The sequence below is a fragment of the Lathamus discolor genome, chromosome W (genome assembly GCF_037157495.1).
Source record: "Lathamus discolor isolate bLatDis1 chromosome W, bLatDis1.hap1, whole genome shotgun sequence".
NCBI classification, from domain to species: domain Eukaryota; kingdom Metazoa; phylum Chordata; class Aves; order Psittaciformes; family Psittacidae; genus Lathamus; species Lathamus discolor.
The window spans coordinates 369,993-386,585 of record NC_088908.1 but is presented as its reverse complement, the minus strand read 5'-3'; the positions used below and the strand labels follow the sequence as shown (position 1 = coordinate 386,585).

Below are 16,593 nucleotides of genomic sequence, written 5' to 3'. Positions count from 1 at the left end.
TATGTGAATGGACGCTGCCGCTGCTGCTTCCAGATGTATCAGCTGTTCTAATAAAAGCTGTGACCTCTCTCAACAAATCTGCATGTTCCCTCCCTGCCCCAGCAGGATGCATTCTGTGTAGTTTCTTCCAAGAGGAATCACTTCAAACCAAAGGTTGTCAGTGCTTGCCTCTGCCGGTGCCCACCTTTTGGAGGTTTATGGTCTGGCGTTCCAAAGTTAATTCCTTGTGGAAGTGCTCAGCTTTTCCTGGCTCCAGGTGAGCTTTGCCTTACTGCTCCGGGGGGCTGGGGCCGAAAGAACTTAGCCATCCATTGGCAAAGAGGGAAGAGGCCAACAGAAGAGACAAGAAAAGGTTAGTGTGGCTTTTGTGCACAATATGAAAAGCAAGTCAATGCCATTGTAGGGGCATTGGAGGGTACTCAAAGCAATCAGCCAGGGGCCATTGTGTTCCTTTAATCTACATGTGTGTTTCCCAAGAACTCCATTAGTGAAGATGAATGAACTGTGCAATGTCCCTAATTTCTGCTAATTTGGCGCTAGGGTTTCATGGCACTGCAACCAGCACAAAACGTGCCTGGCCCTCCAGAAGCCCTGGGCAAACTTGGGAATGGGCTTTACTTGTTGTGGCCTGGTACAGATGCTGCTTTTAGGTCACCTGTCAAAATTGTCAAATACAGGGACAAGACACAATGGTTTTGGCTATAATGCAAAAGTAGAGCAAAAAACCTTCCACCCCCAAAGCAGGGCACACGTTCCACACGGTACAGGAGAGATCTTCCTCCCTAAGAGAGGAGGGTCCTCCTTATTACAGTTGCATTCACTGTATGGAACTGCATTTGTCACTGGAGCATCCCTCATGAAGGCAGTGGAGCTGTCGAGAGAGGAAGCAACGCCCTTTATCACAACTTGTAAAACTCCTGACACTCCCCACCCCTTCCCCTCCCACAGCAGAGCAGGGAGCAGCCCTGACCCCTCCAGCTCCATCCTTTCCTTCTTGCTTTGCTTCAGGCACAGAGTGTGGTGGCACACTGCACTGCTCTGGGGGGAGGAAGTCTAACAGTTCCTCTGGTAATCATAGACTGACACAGAGATGTTAGGATGGCAAAGAAAGGTAACTGAATATCCCCCTTTGGGTCTAATGTGTGGGCCGTCAGCCAAACCCTCTGCTGCCAGAGTCACTTGGGACATACATCATGCTAGGGAACCTGCACCCGCCACACTTTGCATACTCTGTGTCACCAACAGGTTGTTAACAACTGAAAGAACTGGCTTTGCCTTTTTTCTCCCCAGGAGCTCCTCAGCGTGCAGCGTAAGAACCTTCTCAACATCCTGGCTGTGGGTACAGGGTGGGCCGTGGCTGCTCCGGGAGCAGGGCAGCCCTTGCTGGTTGGGGAGCAGCTGGGCTGGGCTCACCACACTCAGCCATCTCTCCGGAGAGAGGGAGTGCAGGTTCATGCTATAAGGCTATATTAATGCAATCCTTCTTTACTTGTTTTCCAATTAGCCTAATTGAATTCGGATTGCTTAAAAGTGGGCACTAGAGACATTTATCCTGATGGGATGACGGCCTTGAGCTCCAGCGATCCTATTAACTATAAGAACCCAAATCCCAGGTAGGGTCCGTCCAGCAGTAGCTCCCATGTGACCTAACACTTTAATCTGCTCCTTTTCCATGCAGCACACACAGAGAGACACACACACAGACATGTACACCTGCATGCATGCACAGAGGTGCATGCACATATGTACACCTGCATTTGCCCCTCCCCACCCAGCAGCCAGGGCTGGGAGCAGCCCTCACTATGCATGGGGAGGGCCCCTTCCCGCAGCTGGCCCCCAGCTCCACTCCCTTCTGCCAGCCCTGGCAGGCTCTTGGAACCTCATTAATCGCTTGTTGGGTGATTTTGGTTGTACTTTCTTCTCTGACCTCTGAAACTGTGCACATGGTGGTCCCAAATGTGCTGACAAATGTCGTCGGCTCCTTCACACCTCCAGGTGCTTCCAGGAAGATTTCCAGGATGTCCCAGGCACATTTTAATTCAAAGATCGAAAGCCTCAGGCTTGTGTTTTGTGGGTGAGATAATTCAGTCTGTGAAGTACCAGAACAGCATGGAGACACCTACCAGATTTATGTAATAACAGAGGGAAGTGGAGTGAGCCTCACAAACCAAAGGCTGGTTGAACTGAGCTGGTGACTATTTTACCTACTTTCTGTCAAGACCTCCTGAAAGAGCCCACTTCTCTTTCCACATAGACAATTAAATTGTCTGATGACACGTGAGAGCAGGACCCGGAGAGACAGAAAGCACATCAGAAGCCTTGGTGGGTTTAGGCAGTGTTTGGAACCGAGTTAGCATTTGCTAGCCCTGATGCTTGATGAACATGCTGAACATAGGACCTCTCCACTGAAGAAGTGACCTGCTGCAATGTGAGAGCCACTGGCATTCCTCTCTAAATGCACCAGGGCATCCTCTGGAAAAGGTGAGGAAGGAAAACTTGGCAACTTCTGTGTTTCTTAAGTAAGAAAGAAGTGAGCAAGAAGAAAAGGCACATTTCATCGGACTGCACTGGGGAAAATACTTGGTAACAGGTTTTCAAACAAGTCTATGCAGCTTATATTTGAACAGTGATTGCTGAAAGAGCTTTTCCAAGATGATCTCTTGCACCCAAGAACCCCCCTACAAAGAGCTGTCCCATGGAGGACAGGACCAACATCTCCAGAAAAGAGGAAAAGGGTAAAAAAAAAGACAGAAAGAAAAACATGGCAGGAAGGCAAGAAAAGAGAGAAAGAAAGGAGACAAACCAAACCATACTTCGTGCATTAATTCATTTAAAATGAACACTTTTACTTGATTGGGTGGAGGAAGAGAGAAAGAGACTTACAAACCTACAGGAAGGTGCTACATGTGCTCATTTGCAAACTTCATTCACAGGCTAGCTCTTAGGAGAGCATCCAAAGTCCTCCATTTACTAGGCTCAGGAGTAGCGTTGTGTACAGCATCCATGTGCATGGGCTGTACAGCTCTGGGGTGGGTTGTCATGCATGCTGACTACAGCTGTGCAAGCACACAGCACAGACTGACTGATGCTCCTGTGAGCTCCTTTTCACCGTAGCCTCTACAAGTGATTTGCTGGTACCCAAGCCCCAGAATTTGGCACAGAGCAGGCAAGCTGGGAGCCTTTGCTGTCTCTTGGTATTTGACCAGCATTTGAAGCCAAGAGACAAAGCAGCCTGGAGAAGTCTGTGTTGCTGCCTGACCATGCTTCGTGGATAGCTCCCAGGCCTTGGTTCCCTGCAAGTCCCCACTCATACAGTGCCATTTTTGTCCCAAGCTGTAGAGTTAAACGCTTCACTTTTGCCTTTTGCTGCATTGAAAACAGAGATGGTCAAACCCATGTTTTAAAGAAGTTTATGCAGAAATGCCCACATTGGAATACTGGGTTTGTGTCAAAATGTTTGAAATGTCCATGGTTTTATTAGAAAGAGACAGATTTCTTGCTGAAAGCACTATTAAATGAGTGGCTGCCTGTATGTTGTGCACCAGAAGCACATTTTTTTCTCAATACACATTTAACAGCATTCTGATCAACCTGAAAACATGGAAGGCACATTTTTTCCCCACTGTCAGCTTTCTTAAAGCTATTTTTCTTTCTCTATGGGGAAAAATGCTCTGTTAAAAAGTGAGGCTCAGTTCTAACTTCACACTGAGCAGTCACAGCATGTCATTCCTCCCCCTCCCACCCCCCCCATTGGGGTTTTAAGTCTCTCTCTCTCTTTTCTATATTTACATTTAATGCTATAGAGCTAAGTGCATTCCTCAGCCTGCCCTCACTCTGCAGCTCAGCCCCTCTGAGACAAGGCTGAAGTCGTAACTCTTGGACCTTGGTGTCTCTTCTACATCACAGAACATTTCTGCTCTGCTGCCTGTTTGATTTCAGTGAAGGTGGCTTGTGCTTTTTCTTTGATTGCATCCATGTCCATATTCTGGATGTTCTGCAGCTGTCCTAGGATAGAGTCCTTGTCCTCTTCCTCCACTTGATCTTCTGCCACCATCTTCTGAAGGTCTTCTGGCAAACCCACGTCATCTCCAGCCATCTGTATTTGATTCTCATCCAATTCACTCTGGTACAAAAAGCAGAAAACAAGAACAGTGCATGAGAGCCTTTCTGCTGCCCCAGGATCTACCACTGAGCCTCTTTTGGTCAGTTGTTTGGGGGTTTTATTGGTTTTAAGGAGAACAAAACCATAGGCACAGATTTTTCAGTCAAAGCTGTGAACTCAGGGGCTCAGGAGCCTCCATACAAGTGGTAAGATTTCTCAGTTCTCTCTCCTTGAAGGGTTTCAGTAGTTCATAGGTGTCAGTATTTTTCAAAACAAAGCCCTCAGTGGCACTTGCCATTTTTGAAGTCTTCGCCATATGTGTTAACTGTGGTAACATGCTGATACTGCAGGAAAGCTACGAGTTATTTGCATCCATCAAAGATGTGCCACAACAGACTGTTACCTGTTGTGTGATTCACTCCATGAAGCAGGAGCTTTAGAACTGTGTGGCTACCGTTTTGCTATGCATTTGTTGGCGTCTGCTTTTTAGGTATCAGCACTAAACTGATGCTTTCCTAAAGAAAGATGCATTAAACTTTGGAAAGAACTACTGGAAACAAAGGTCTCCATCCAAAGGTCTGCATCTAAACTGTATCTAGGTCTTTGGTTGGCATCCCTGAGCTGTAAAAAAGAGCAGGGGCTGCTGGCACATAATGTGCTGGTAAGTGGGGTAACAGGAGGACTTAGACAACAAAAGAGAGGATGAAGGTTGGGTGTGAGTCTGAGAAAGCAAAAGGAGACAGAAGGAACTGGATGAGCAATTAGAAGGGCTGAGCTGCAGCAAGTGCTACACACACTCGCTTCCTGCCTGCCCACTGAAACGCTCCATCAGTGGGGCTGTGTCAGTTCTTAAACAATGGTGATTTTGTTCACATTTTATGGTGGATTCTCCTGCATCTAGAGCTCAGAAGAACAGGATATTTTGACACAGTTCACACATCAAAGATAAGCATTAATGCCTCATTACATCTCCAAAATGAAGCATGACAGCAGCAAAGGCCTGATATGAATAAGCAGCAATGCTATCAGCAGGAGGTGTTTTTGAGAGTGAGCGAGGTCTTGGGTTTGCATGAATGAATGAATGCAAGAATGAATGGGAGGATGTATATGAGCAATGTCTGTGTAGTTCGGGCCCTAGCAAGACAGGCAGACTGGGATGCTTGACCGCATAGCCACTATTTACTGTGACGTGTATTTACACAGCTTTATATCTGCAATAGCTGTACTGATTAACTTCATTTCTCCTCATATTTGTTAGGAAAATATGGAGGAGTGTATCATGATAGTTACTACTATATGGCTAAAACGAGTAGGGATGTCTCTTGACTCCTTTGGGTGAGGCTTGCTGCTAGCAGATCTGTGGGAGCTAGAAACAATATCCCAATTGGCAAAAGTGCTCTTTATACAGTGCACACAAAGGCCACTTTGGCAACATGAACAGTTGTTTGGCATGTTGTTGCCCCAAAGCTCCCTGCCCTCCAGAAGCCTGAAATGTGATGCACAGCCCAGTCTGCTGTTCAAAGTGGTCTCTGATTCAGCCTAAAGTAGCACAATTCTAAATAAAGTCTAGTACAATCTAAAGTAGTATAATCCTGCCCAAGTCATCTGCCTCTACCCACTTTGCATTTAGTCTGTCCTTGAACAGAAAGAGTATGAGCTTCAACAGGGTAGGGCTGCTCAACCACAAGCAAAGCAGTACCTAAGATGTGTGTGGCCTCTTCTCTTTCTTCTAGAATTTGCCAGAACTCATCCTGTTACTTGGATTTGAAATGGAAATGTAGGATTAAGTTTCTGATTTTACCTGTTGTGTTTCATTTTGTTTTTTTAAGTCTGGTGGAAATAAGTTAAAGCGTGTTTTCTCACTAGGAGAGACCAGAGTATTTTCCCACAGGATGTTCTCAAAGTCAGGCTAATGCTGAAAGTGCAAATACACAGTGAGCCTGCAAGCTCCAAGCTCTCACTTCTAAAAGTCAGAACCAGAAGTGTGGTGCTGTAAAGGCACTGTGTCCGTTAGCTTCAGACAGCAGCTTGCAATCAGAGTGTGAGCAGGGTGTGCAGATCCCAACTGTCCCAGCTGGACATATGTGGGGACTGCGCCTTGCTGAAGGCCAGAGAGGGGTTGGACAGTGATAGAGGCACTACCCTGCATCAGAACACACTCAGCTTGGCCTACAGAGGGCACCCAAAACAGGCAGAGCTCATGGACAGGACAGCTGGGGCTGTGGGCTCTAACAAACCCATACAGAAAGCCTCTCTGGATCCTGCCAAACCTGCACTGGACTGGCTGGCCTCCCTCCTGATGACTCCAATACTCATAGTCTCCAGGTCTCTGCAAGTGTTCAGCCACGCTTTTAGGATCTCTGAGAACACAGAAGCAACATCTATTCTAGTAAATTAACTATGCCTGGCACTGGTCTCTTGCCCCAAGGCCAGCTGGCCTGGAACAACCCACTGCAATGCCATTGAGCTCTCTTGCCCTACCAAACACGGTGGTCCCCTCTAACTGCCCATTGGGAATGCCTGTTCTAACTCCAGGACCAGCCCTGGGAGTGCCTGGGAGAGAGCCCAGGCCAAAACTGGGTCAGACACTACTCTGACAATCCAACAGCATAGGTAATACAGCCCCAGTGACTGCTAATATTCTTTGACCCTGATTATGCATCTGGAGTAGTCACTCAGATCCATCTAGTTAGAGGTGCAATATAACACAGACTTCTTTATGCATACATGATACACAAGTGTAAACAAAAAACACAGTCTATAATCTAAATACAGTCTAAACGTATCTATATGAAGGCTGATTGTAAACAGAAGAGATCAAAGTTCACAGACTAACCCACAGGGGAGCCAGTTTTCAGCATCACTGTGTGATGAACTGCTTCCCTTATGCCTAACTTACCCTATCGTAAGATTTACCTATGCCTATGCGCAAAGACCCTTTCGGTAGGTGAATCCAGACCTCATCCTGTGATTCATCACCTATAATGTTTCAGTTACATACAAAATCAGAATTCAGCCTGCCTTGACCTGCAAGTGGGATTTTTTGTAAGTAGCACAGCAGCCCCACGCTGACCATGCCATCCAAGGGCTGCAGGTACCTCACAGGTAGGTACAAGGAGCAACCAGCAGCCTTATTTCCAGCTCCCAAACACCCATTTGTGCATCCCTACACAGGGATCAGTTTGGAGCACAAGGTGTGCGGAAGCTGCTCAACACCCCAGCTGTCAGGGCCTCATAGGCATCTTCCTACATAGGAACAGGAGCAATCCTGTTCCCACAGCTCCTGACACTCACAGTGATTCCATTTTTCCACAGCAGATCCACAGCTGTTTCACTCTAGTTTAAAAATCATTTAGATCAGCAAAAGAATTCAGCACTTACTGCAGCTTAGCCCTTCTAATTGCTTATCCAGTTCCTTCTCCCACCTCCTTTTGCTTTCTCAGGCTCACACCCAACCTCCATCCTCTCTTTTGTTGTCTAAGTCCTCCAGTTACTCCACTTACCAACCCATTATGTGCCAACAGCCCCTGCTCTTCTTCAAGCTTAGCAAATGCTTGTTTTCAGATGCTTATCTAAAGCCTGTATACTTTATGAAGAGCTTCTCCCGAGCCAAGTTTCTGTTTCTGCCTGGTCAATGTGCATCCCCCGCAGCACAGCTAGAGCTTACGCAAGGGCTGCATACGAGGAAAAAAACCTTTAATTCTGGAATGGTGCTATTCATGAAATCAAGCCTTGACAATATTCCCATCATAACACAATAGACCAAGAGATTACATGACTACACGCCCCTTTCATGGCGAGAACTTTCCTTTTTAATGTCTACAGCAGCACTTGTTATGAAAAGACACCTGATTGCATCCGAATACTCTTTCTCTCTAAATATCAGTGAATGAGAAACATCCTGCTGTTCAGTAACAGAATCTCACAGAGCAGTGCCTACACAAGTGCTTTGACTAGGGAAGGGATCCACCTGCATGGAGCAGATGACACAGTCCCTTCCTGAGGTGCTAGAATTTCATCCATCACAACACAACCCCCAGCACTTGGTCAGAACACCAGCAGTGATGTGGCAATATGCTGATGGGGAGCAGTAGCAGTTGAGGAAATGTGGCGGATACACGTGCAGACCAGTGATGTGAAAGGGGTGGTGGGGCTCGTGGACAATATGCATGCCATGAGGTTGCCATACTGCAGACAGGCCTGTGGCCAGATGATCTGCTCCAGGCATCATCAACTCACATCCCTGTGTTTAGACCTTGCAGAAGGTAATTGATTACTGGATCTCAGTTCAGGCAACAGAAATGATTAAGACAGTTTGATGTGTTGTTTGTTTTCATTATAATATTTATCTACATATTTATTTTATTATTTTGCATAGAGGTGAAGCATTGAATACTCTGGAGATGAAAAAGTTGTCCATAGATCAAACGTCTCATGGCTAAAAACATCTTTCTGATGACAAACCTAAGTTGACAATTCTGTTAATAGGATTAGGTTCATTAAGGGACTGCTTTCTCTTATAAATCTGGCCCAGAAAGCATGGAGCGTTAGCTTTTGCACTGAAAAAGGGGCCCTGCTTAGTCTTGAATTTCATGCTTTCATTTACAATGTGTGCTAGTGATTGATACTGGTAATATTCAGGGTTTCTACCTGAAATGACTTTCATTTTTCAAAATAATTAACGCATTATCACATCTGAGAGCATTTTGCTGCCAGAATGTATCAGAGTTGAATTTTTTTATCAGGGACATACGGCATGCACATCATAATTTCATTTTCTTCCTGATATAACATATGTTTTCACAAGGGCTGATGAAAAGAAAGCAGACCTTCACTCAAGAAGCACTACAGAGGTAGACACAAATGCCAAAAAGCATATCCTGCAAGATTTACTTGCAACCACTGCACATCAGCAAAGCTGAGTAGATGCTTAATATCTTCTTTGCTGGCTGAGAGCTCCTGTCCTTGGAGGCAAGCCTTCTATTGTTGTTATTGCAATCTGGCCCCCAAAGTGCACTGTGTATACCAAAGTCAAGATCCTGTGGAGATGGGGCAGACCACTAGAGCATGCCTCCGAGTGCAGTGAGGTGGCAGTGTGCTCTTTGGAGGTCACCAGCAGTGACTGCAGAGACCTAAACACCACCTCGGAACTCAAGGAAGCACTACAGAAGGGAGACTTTCAAAATCAGAGACACCCAAGCCCCCGTGACTTGGAGTTGAGAGCTAGGCACCAAGTTGTCCTGAAGCCTTTGAAACTACTGCTGTTCAGGAGCTGGCTCAGCACATGCCTCCTAAAGGAAAACAAAGCCTAATGATATTTTACTACTCAGCTGCTAATGAAAATGCTGGTGTTTAGAGGTTTAGGCCTGCAATCCAATCAACCACTTCAAATCTGGTACTTTTTTTTCATAATTAATCTTTCTGTAATTAAACTCACCCTCAATATACACTTTCCTCTGTCTTGTCACTATGCTGAGCACCCGTAGCCATTGCAACTGATGAATACAGACAAGCGTTAGCATATAATCTGTTGTTGCTCCTTCTACCCCTATATATGAAGGGCACTTTGGGACAGGACAAGGAGGGATGGCTTTAAGATGCAAGAGGGGAGATTGAGATGAGCTCTTAGGCAGAAGCTCTTCCCTGTGAGGGTGCTGAGGTGCTGGCACAGGGTGCCCAGAGAAGCTGTGGCTGCTTCATCCCTGACAGTGCTCAAGACCAGGCTGCATGGGGCTTGGAGCAACCTGCTCTAGTGGAAGGCGTCCCTTCATTTCTTAAGATGACAAACTGTGCCTTCAGCTAATTTTAAAAGTCAAATGTCCTGACAGAGCATGTTGATTGGAAATGAGTTGTTACAGAGAAGTGTGGTCACTTCAAATTTGCTTATGAAAGCTTTGGTCAATACGCATGCAGAGGGTGAGCAGAGGCAGCTTAACTGACTGTGGAGAAGCCTCAGCATTTTCTTCTCTTGCTCCCCCTCCCAGTAGCAGTCTCAAACCATTCTGGCGTCCTTTTTAAAACAGCACTTCTCTTTCTTGCAGTCACCTAGCAAGGGTTTGGTTGCAAAAAACCACGTTTGCAAAGTTAGAGAAAAGACATTTTCCACCCCTGATTATAATGGTTAAATCCACGTGGTACAACTTCTATCTGAGTCCCAAGGTTGAGTCACTTCTCATGCAAACTAACTGGCCTCGAGGGTTTAAGCAAATGATGAAGAGTGGTGCAATTTGATGAACGTGGCACTAGAGGGCCTTTGGCGGCTCAGGCTTAGAAACAGCATCAAACACACTGCAAAAAAGACCTTATTTGTAATTCGTATTTACAGCATCGGATCACTTTCTGAGCACAGGTGACTTTATCAGTTTCTAATTGCTTGACTTCTGGGTCCCTCCTTTCTGGGAAAACCCAGGGTGCACAGATCAGACCATCAGAACACTGCCTGCAAAGGGAACAGCAACCAGAAGACTCCAGGTAACAGCCATTATTTGATAAATAAGGCATTTGCTCAAATAATAAATTTTCAGCAGTCCCTGAAGTCATACTTGACATAACTGTAAGATAAAGACATCTTAATGAAGCTAGAAAAATAAACATCTTTAGAAATCTTTTATAAGCAATGAAGGAGTGCCCAGGCTAAAAGCAGTTTAGTGGCATATAAACCACCACCATTCTCAGATTAGTTATTCCTGGGAGAACTCACATGACCCTTTAACAATCTATGAGTAAGGAGCCTACGCAACCCTGAGCCTCCAAAGACTTAGCAGAAATAAGCTTTTTTCACTGCCTGCACACAGACTAAAGCTCAGGGATGGATGCAACCCAGGTTTTAAAAGAGGGAAGCCTCTCTGTGGTATCCCAGGCTATGGAAATACATGGTCTACCTATCTGTGTCAGGGTGAAAGGAAGCAGCTCTTAAACTTTCCCCCTTTCCCACTAAATCTATGAAGTCAACAACAGCAACTGCAGAACTTGTGTCATGGTGCAAACAGTGCACAGTAACACAGCATATGGGGCTAAACCAAAGAAACATAAGAGATCAGAACACAAAATCGATAAATGTTATGTACATAGTAGAATAATTTGGAAAGTCCATGAAACAAAGTTCCTGCTCCCCTCTCAGAAGGGTCTGAACACAACCTCTGGAACTACACAGATCTCTGAGAATGATATATAACTCTGTTTAAGACAGCATTGATTCTAACAGAGACAACCCTCCAACCTGCAGTTCCTTGCTTTCCAGGAAACTTTAGTGCCTTCTGGTTCATTCATTTCATTGATGTAGGGCTCTATGGTGCCTTTCTGTTAGACTCACCTACTGAGCAGAGAAAAACAGGACTAAAAGAAGCAATCACCAGCAGAAACCATGGCTTTGGCCTCCTCCATTTCTGTACTGAACTGCAGTGGGGATCCCATTAGTGAAGGCAGTTTGTCATTTTCAGAACTGTGTTGGCAGTTTGTTTCCAAAGTTGGCCACTGAACTAGGTGAGGTCAGGAACTACAGGCTTACCTTTGGGAGTCTGTACTTTTCTCTCAGATGAACCCTCAGACAGGCTCGCTCTGCTTTTTTCTGTGCAAATGCTGCATCTCTTTCCATCCTGGAAGTCAGAAAAAAATGTTCCGAGATACCAATAAAATAGAGTCATTTACACTGAACCAGTTGCTTGGCTGCATAAAGCTACACAGAAGAGTTATTCCCGAAGTTATGGATCTTGTCCAAAGTCACAGAAGGAGTAATTATTGATATCAATAAAGTGATGCTAAGGGGCCAGAATTCCCACCCTCCTGCTTGTTCTCAGAACAGTTCCCTTGAGTCATGTGAAGAAGAAAAGATAAACCAACTGGGAAGGATAAACTCCTTGTTTGGAATTTCTATCTGTACAGCTGTTACTGCTCGCTGTAACAATGAACAACTCCAAAAAGGAGAACAGGGAAGTTATGCTTATTCCTTGCTTATTCCACTGGGGCATTTATAGAGACACAGATGCCTGCCAGTTCTCCTGTTCAACAAATGGAACAATCTCAGTATACCACCACACACACAATGGCAGAATAGTCTTTCTGGGTCAGACCAAAAGTTTATCTATCCTGGAGTCCCATCTCCACAGGAGACAGTAATGGAAACAAAAGCATCAAAACCGCCCAGCTTCCAAAAATCAGTGGGGTAGGGTACTGGAGCTGGAAGTTGTCTCTCCATCATTGTTTTTAATAGCCTGGGATGGCCTCTGCAATCTATGACTTTTCCTGCTCTTTTCTGCATCCATTTATTGTTTCAGAACAATAAATTAACTGGAAACCATCTTAAACTTCTTTCAGCCACTCATGGTTAGGAAGATTGGTTTCGAGCCTCTCTGGCATATTTTCCCTCTATTTCTCAGCCTGCCTTTTGTGTTGCCCACTCCTCCAGAGGAGCCATTAGCAGCCATAATCAGTACTGGGATATGTTCCCACAGGGCAGTGTGTGTGCAGCATTACTGCACATCCCTTCAGGTGTCCTTTGAGACTGAGGGGCAGGAGGGGATTTTCTGCTCAGGTAGACTGGAGCTTTTCACTTGTCCTGGCATCATGGGAAGACCTGGCAAAATTCTCTCAGCCAACCTCCCACCAATGCCTGGCCTAATCTTAAGCCTTTTTGTTCTAGAGGATCTAATCACTCCCTGGAACATGAAGCGGTGTAGGAACAGGAAATGGGTACGAGTAGCTGTGTGACAGCCTGTGATGTACAGCACAAACTGGTGGTCACCTCGTGCTTAAACTCTTGTGATGCTGGAAGCAAGTTCTATGTGACAGTGCTGGAGACTGCCAGCACAAGCCACCCATTTGTTTCTGCACAGGACATTTTCCTGAGACACAGCAATCTGTGCTTTTTTGTCCACAGATTTTGTCCTTTTTGAAAGTAATGCAAATGTTCCTACCATGGTTCCAAACTGTACTTTCCAAAGTACTGCACCAATTCCTCAGTACAGGTCAGTGTGTAACACACATGCCACACTTGCCAAACCTGACAAAAGCAATCCTTCTTCCAAGCATTTTCCCTATCCCAGGAACCGGTTTGATTCTCAGTTTCAATCAAGCATCTTCCTGCTGCCAGGCAGCTCTCTCCCTTTTAAATATCCCTTGACAAAAGGCACAGCAAAACATTCTGTATTCTGTTCCAAAGCAAATGATACTATGCAGGGGTTTATGACAGAAAGGGCTGCTGCTAAATGCAGACCTGGATACCTCAATGCCGTCAGTCATTAACCTTTCACCTATAATCATCTTACATGAAAGATTTACACAACCATTATGTAATTGACCATTACAGGAACAGATGCATTTGAGATTTAAAAGTCAAGCGTTTTATTTATAATTATGTATGATTTGAACTCCTACCTATCAAGTCCTCTATGTTACTTCTGGTTTGATATTTAAACACAGCAAGTGGTAAAAATTGTAGTTACAGTCAAAAGATTGAGATTCATCAGTTGAAAAGTTCTGATTTTGTAGTTTGCAAAAGAAAAACCAAACTGAAAAATGCAAAAAAAAAAAAATAATCATCTCAAAGCTTTTATCTAGATAAATATTCATTTGAAGCAGCACTCACTGTTTGTCCCACGTCTGCCATAATAGATGCAGACAAATAAAAGATTGAGTACTGAAAGTGTATCCACATTGAGTTCTAGGTGAACAAATCATACATATTTTAGAATTAACTCCTGCACAACAGCTTGTACCTATGGATAAATGACAGGTAAAGTAACACCAACTAGGAATGAATCCAGCCTATCAAGATATGGAGATAGGAGGAAAGTGTAGGAGAGAGTTGTGGGGGGGGACAGGGGACACAGACGGACAGATGATATGCATAGTATTTATCATTTCCAGTTGGTGAACTTTTATTTTGGAAAGTCTCTTTAGCAAAGGTTCATCTGCTTTAAGAATAAGGAAGAGCACTGAATGTTTGGCTTTTTCTTGGGTTATTTTTATCTGCACAAAGTTACCAACAATCAGCCCCATACTGGTAATAAGGGAACAGGTACTCACTTCTCCTCAACCATTTGCTTTTGATATTCCTCATACTCCTCTCTGGTCATTCCTGCAGCTGCTGCTGGATCAGAAGGAGTGCTTTCTTCTTTGCTTTCTTCCCCTCCACCTCCAAGTCCCAAATTCTTTACCTGGTTGCTCAACATACTTTTCATTAGAAAAGCCATCTTCAAGGAAAAAGGAGCTATAAGCAAACAACTACAACAAAGCCAAACCAAACCGAACACGTTCTCAAAACCAGCAACTATAAGCAAGAGAGTTTCTACAGCCCCATCAGCTCTTCAAGGGCACAACGCTAGTGAAACGTGAATGCCAAAACCAGTTTGTCAGCCATAATCTGGATTAAAGAGTGAACTCCTTAATATCTAGAGGCAGATGGTTCAGATTACTCCAAAAAAATCATTAGATGCAGCTACCTACTTTTTATATTAATACCTTAAGCTAATTTACACACACACACATCAATCAATCATAGTGTGCAACAGCATTTTGACTTCTTAAGTCTTGAAACTCTCACTTTCAGAGATGAAAACATTCCCTGAAACACAATAGATCTGAATTGGAAACCTGGCTGACTAAATGCCCACAGTGAAATTGTGAAATTCAGGCTACTGAGCCAAAACCCCTTTTGGATATACACTGGAATTCCTCATTAAGCAAAACCCCCAATCCTTTTTATCCATTAATATTTTATCACCTTGGACAGAAAGTACATGGAATGGTTTTTCTTCATCTACTTTTTGTATGGTTGGTTTGCCTCACACATGAATGGGGCAGTACTGCTGGGGTTACTTGATTTTCAAGGAAGCAATCACAAACAAAGCAAATCACATCTTCCTACCTTTCATTCCTTACTATTTATTTCAACACCTGCAGGTGGAGGCCGTCTCCATCTAGGTTACCACTTTGACTGGTACTGCACAGAATACCTGCTGGTTTTAATCTTAACTGTCAGTAAAGGAAAAATTAATCTCACTGATTTCGTATGCTATAATACAACCTCACTGGCTTTTGTTTGTGGATTGCTTCTGTAGGTCTTCCTCTTTCAACCTTTAATTCGCATCAGTAGCCTCAGCAGGTCTATTCAGGTGAAGATTCTCAGGATCTGCTATTGAGACTACAGGCTTGGGAATTTTCAGGATCTGCTATTGTGACTATAGGCTATTTTGGGAAAGAAAAATGACCTGACAGGTCTCAAAAGTCCCATGGTTTGGGTTTTGAGCATTTATCCTACTATGACCAACTGCACATGCTTTAATGAAACACTAATTTTGATTATCTAAATGGTTCTCCCAGCACTCATAAATTCACTGAGAGATGGGAGGATTCCCATTTGCTTAAGGCCTTAATCTGTATTAGAGCCTTTCAATTAAAGCAGACCTCTTACTGTTAACAAAAAAATGGCAGGACATTCAATAATCCTGGATTATTAATGATTAAACAAGAAACTTTCTTAAATAGAGTACACTCAGAAGCACAAATGCCAAATCACAACAAAACTACTTTGCTAGCACTTGAGAAGTAAGTCCTGCAAACAGGCCTAATCCAGCATCTCTTCCAGGATAAGGACAGTCTTTGGAGGAGCACTCAGACTGCTGAGCAGCAGGGCAACCCCATGACCCAGAACAAGTCCACAGGAGCCCCTCTCTGCTGTGCAGCCTAATTTAAAAGGAGGAAATGAAAATAAAGGGCTGACTTAAATATAACAGGGGCTTGGCCAAGAGCAAGTCCCTGAAAAAAAAAAGCAATGGCTAATTCCCAAACTACAGCCTGACTAAAATATGTAACCTGCCCCATCCTGCTCAGAACACAGTGGATCTCAAGTGCAGGAGACAGATAAACCTAAGTGAGGGGAGAAGGTGCTTGGTCAACTCACATTTCTAGAAATAGATAGTGGATAGAGAAAGAGGGCACATCACAACTCCAGAGAAAAGCTTAGATCTCACTGACCTTCACATCCACTGCTCACAGCTTCTGGGTGGGAGAAAATGATGGTCAGTGAGGGAATTCTTACTCTTCCTGTGGGAGTTTACCACAGACAGATTTTACTGTGCCCGGTAAGCAGACACAGTTTACTGGGCAGAACAGTTAAAACCCAAACCAGAAACAAAAATCATAAAGTAAACAAGGAGACAGAGCATCCTGGTGACAGCAGTCTGGGGAATCAAAAACAAAGCAACCAGCAAGGAACTCTATTGGCTGTTAAGAGACTTAGAAGTTGACATCCTACTTTACATTTAACTCTAAGCATCTGATCCTCAAGGCGAGTCTGATACTCTTAACACAGGCTTTAGAGCAAATCTTACTTTTAGGTTAGAGCCACTCTTGCACTAGACAGCAACACAAAGGATGTAATTCCTTTGTGCAGAATGAACTCTAGGTTCAGTGTATCTTTCTAACCACTGCCAGTCATCTGTCCCTTCAACACAGGCAGAGCCTCAGCCTCCGAATGCTGTTAATTCTCCAGT

General features: G+C 44.3%; 1 protein-coding gene across 1 annotated transcript; it reads right to left on the bottom strand.

The window, feature by feature from the left end:
• Nucleotides 1–2,825: 2,825 nt before the first annotated feature.
• Nucleotides 2,826–16,297, bottom strand: LOC136004442 (complexin-4). Its single transcript, XM_065660929.1, has 3 exons — nucleotides 14,126–16,297; nucleotides 11,610–11,697; nucleotides 2,826–4,123 (listed from the first exon to the last, which is right to left on the bottom strand). Exons 1-3 carry the CDS (start codon nucleotides 14,290–14,292, stop codon nucleotides 3,896–3,898), a joined length of 483 nt encoding a protein of 160 aa, XP_065517001.1. The 5' UTR covers nucleotides 14,293–16,297; the 3' UTR covers nucleotides 2,826–3,895.
• Nucleotides 16,298–16,593: the final 296 nt, after the last annotated feature.

What these genes read in the sequence shown, in the direction of transcription:
- LOC136004442 (XM_065660929.1), bottom strand. Translation starts at nt 14,292, where the DNA reads ATGGCTTTTCTAATGAAAAGTATGTTGAGCAACCAGGTAAAGAATTTG. An exon ending in AAGCAAATGGTTGAGGAGAA is followed by an intron (nt 11,698 to 14,125) that starts GTGAGTACCTGT and finishes TCTGACTTCCAG; the next exon opens with GATGGAAAGAGATGCAGCAT. An exon ending in AAAAGTACAGACTCCCAAAG is followed by an intron (nt 4,124 to 11,609) that starts GTAAGCCTGTAG and finishes TTTTTGTACCAG; the next exon opens with AGTGAATTGGATGAGAATCA.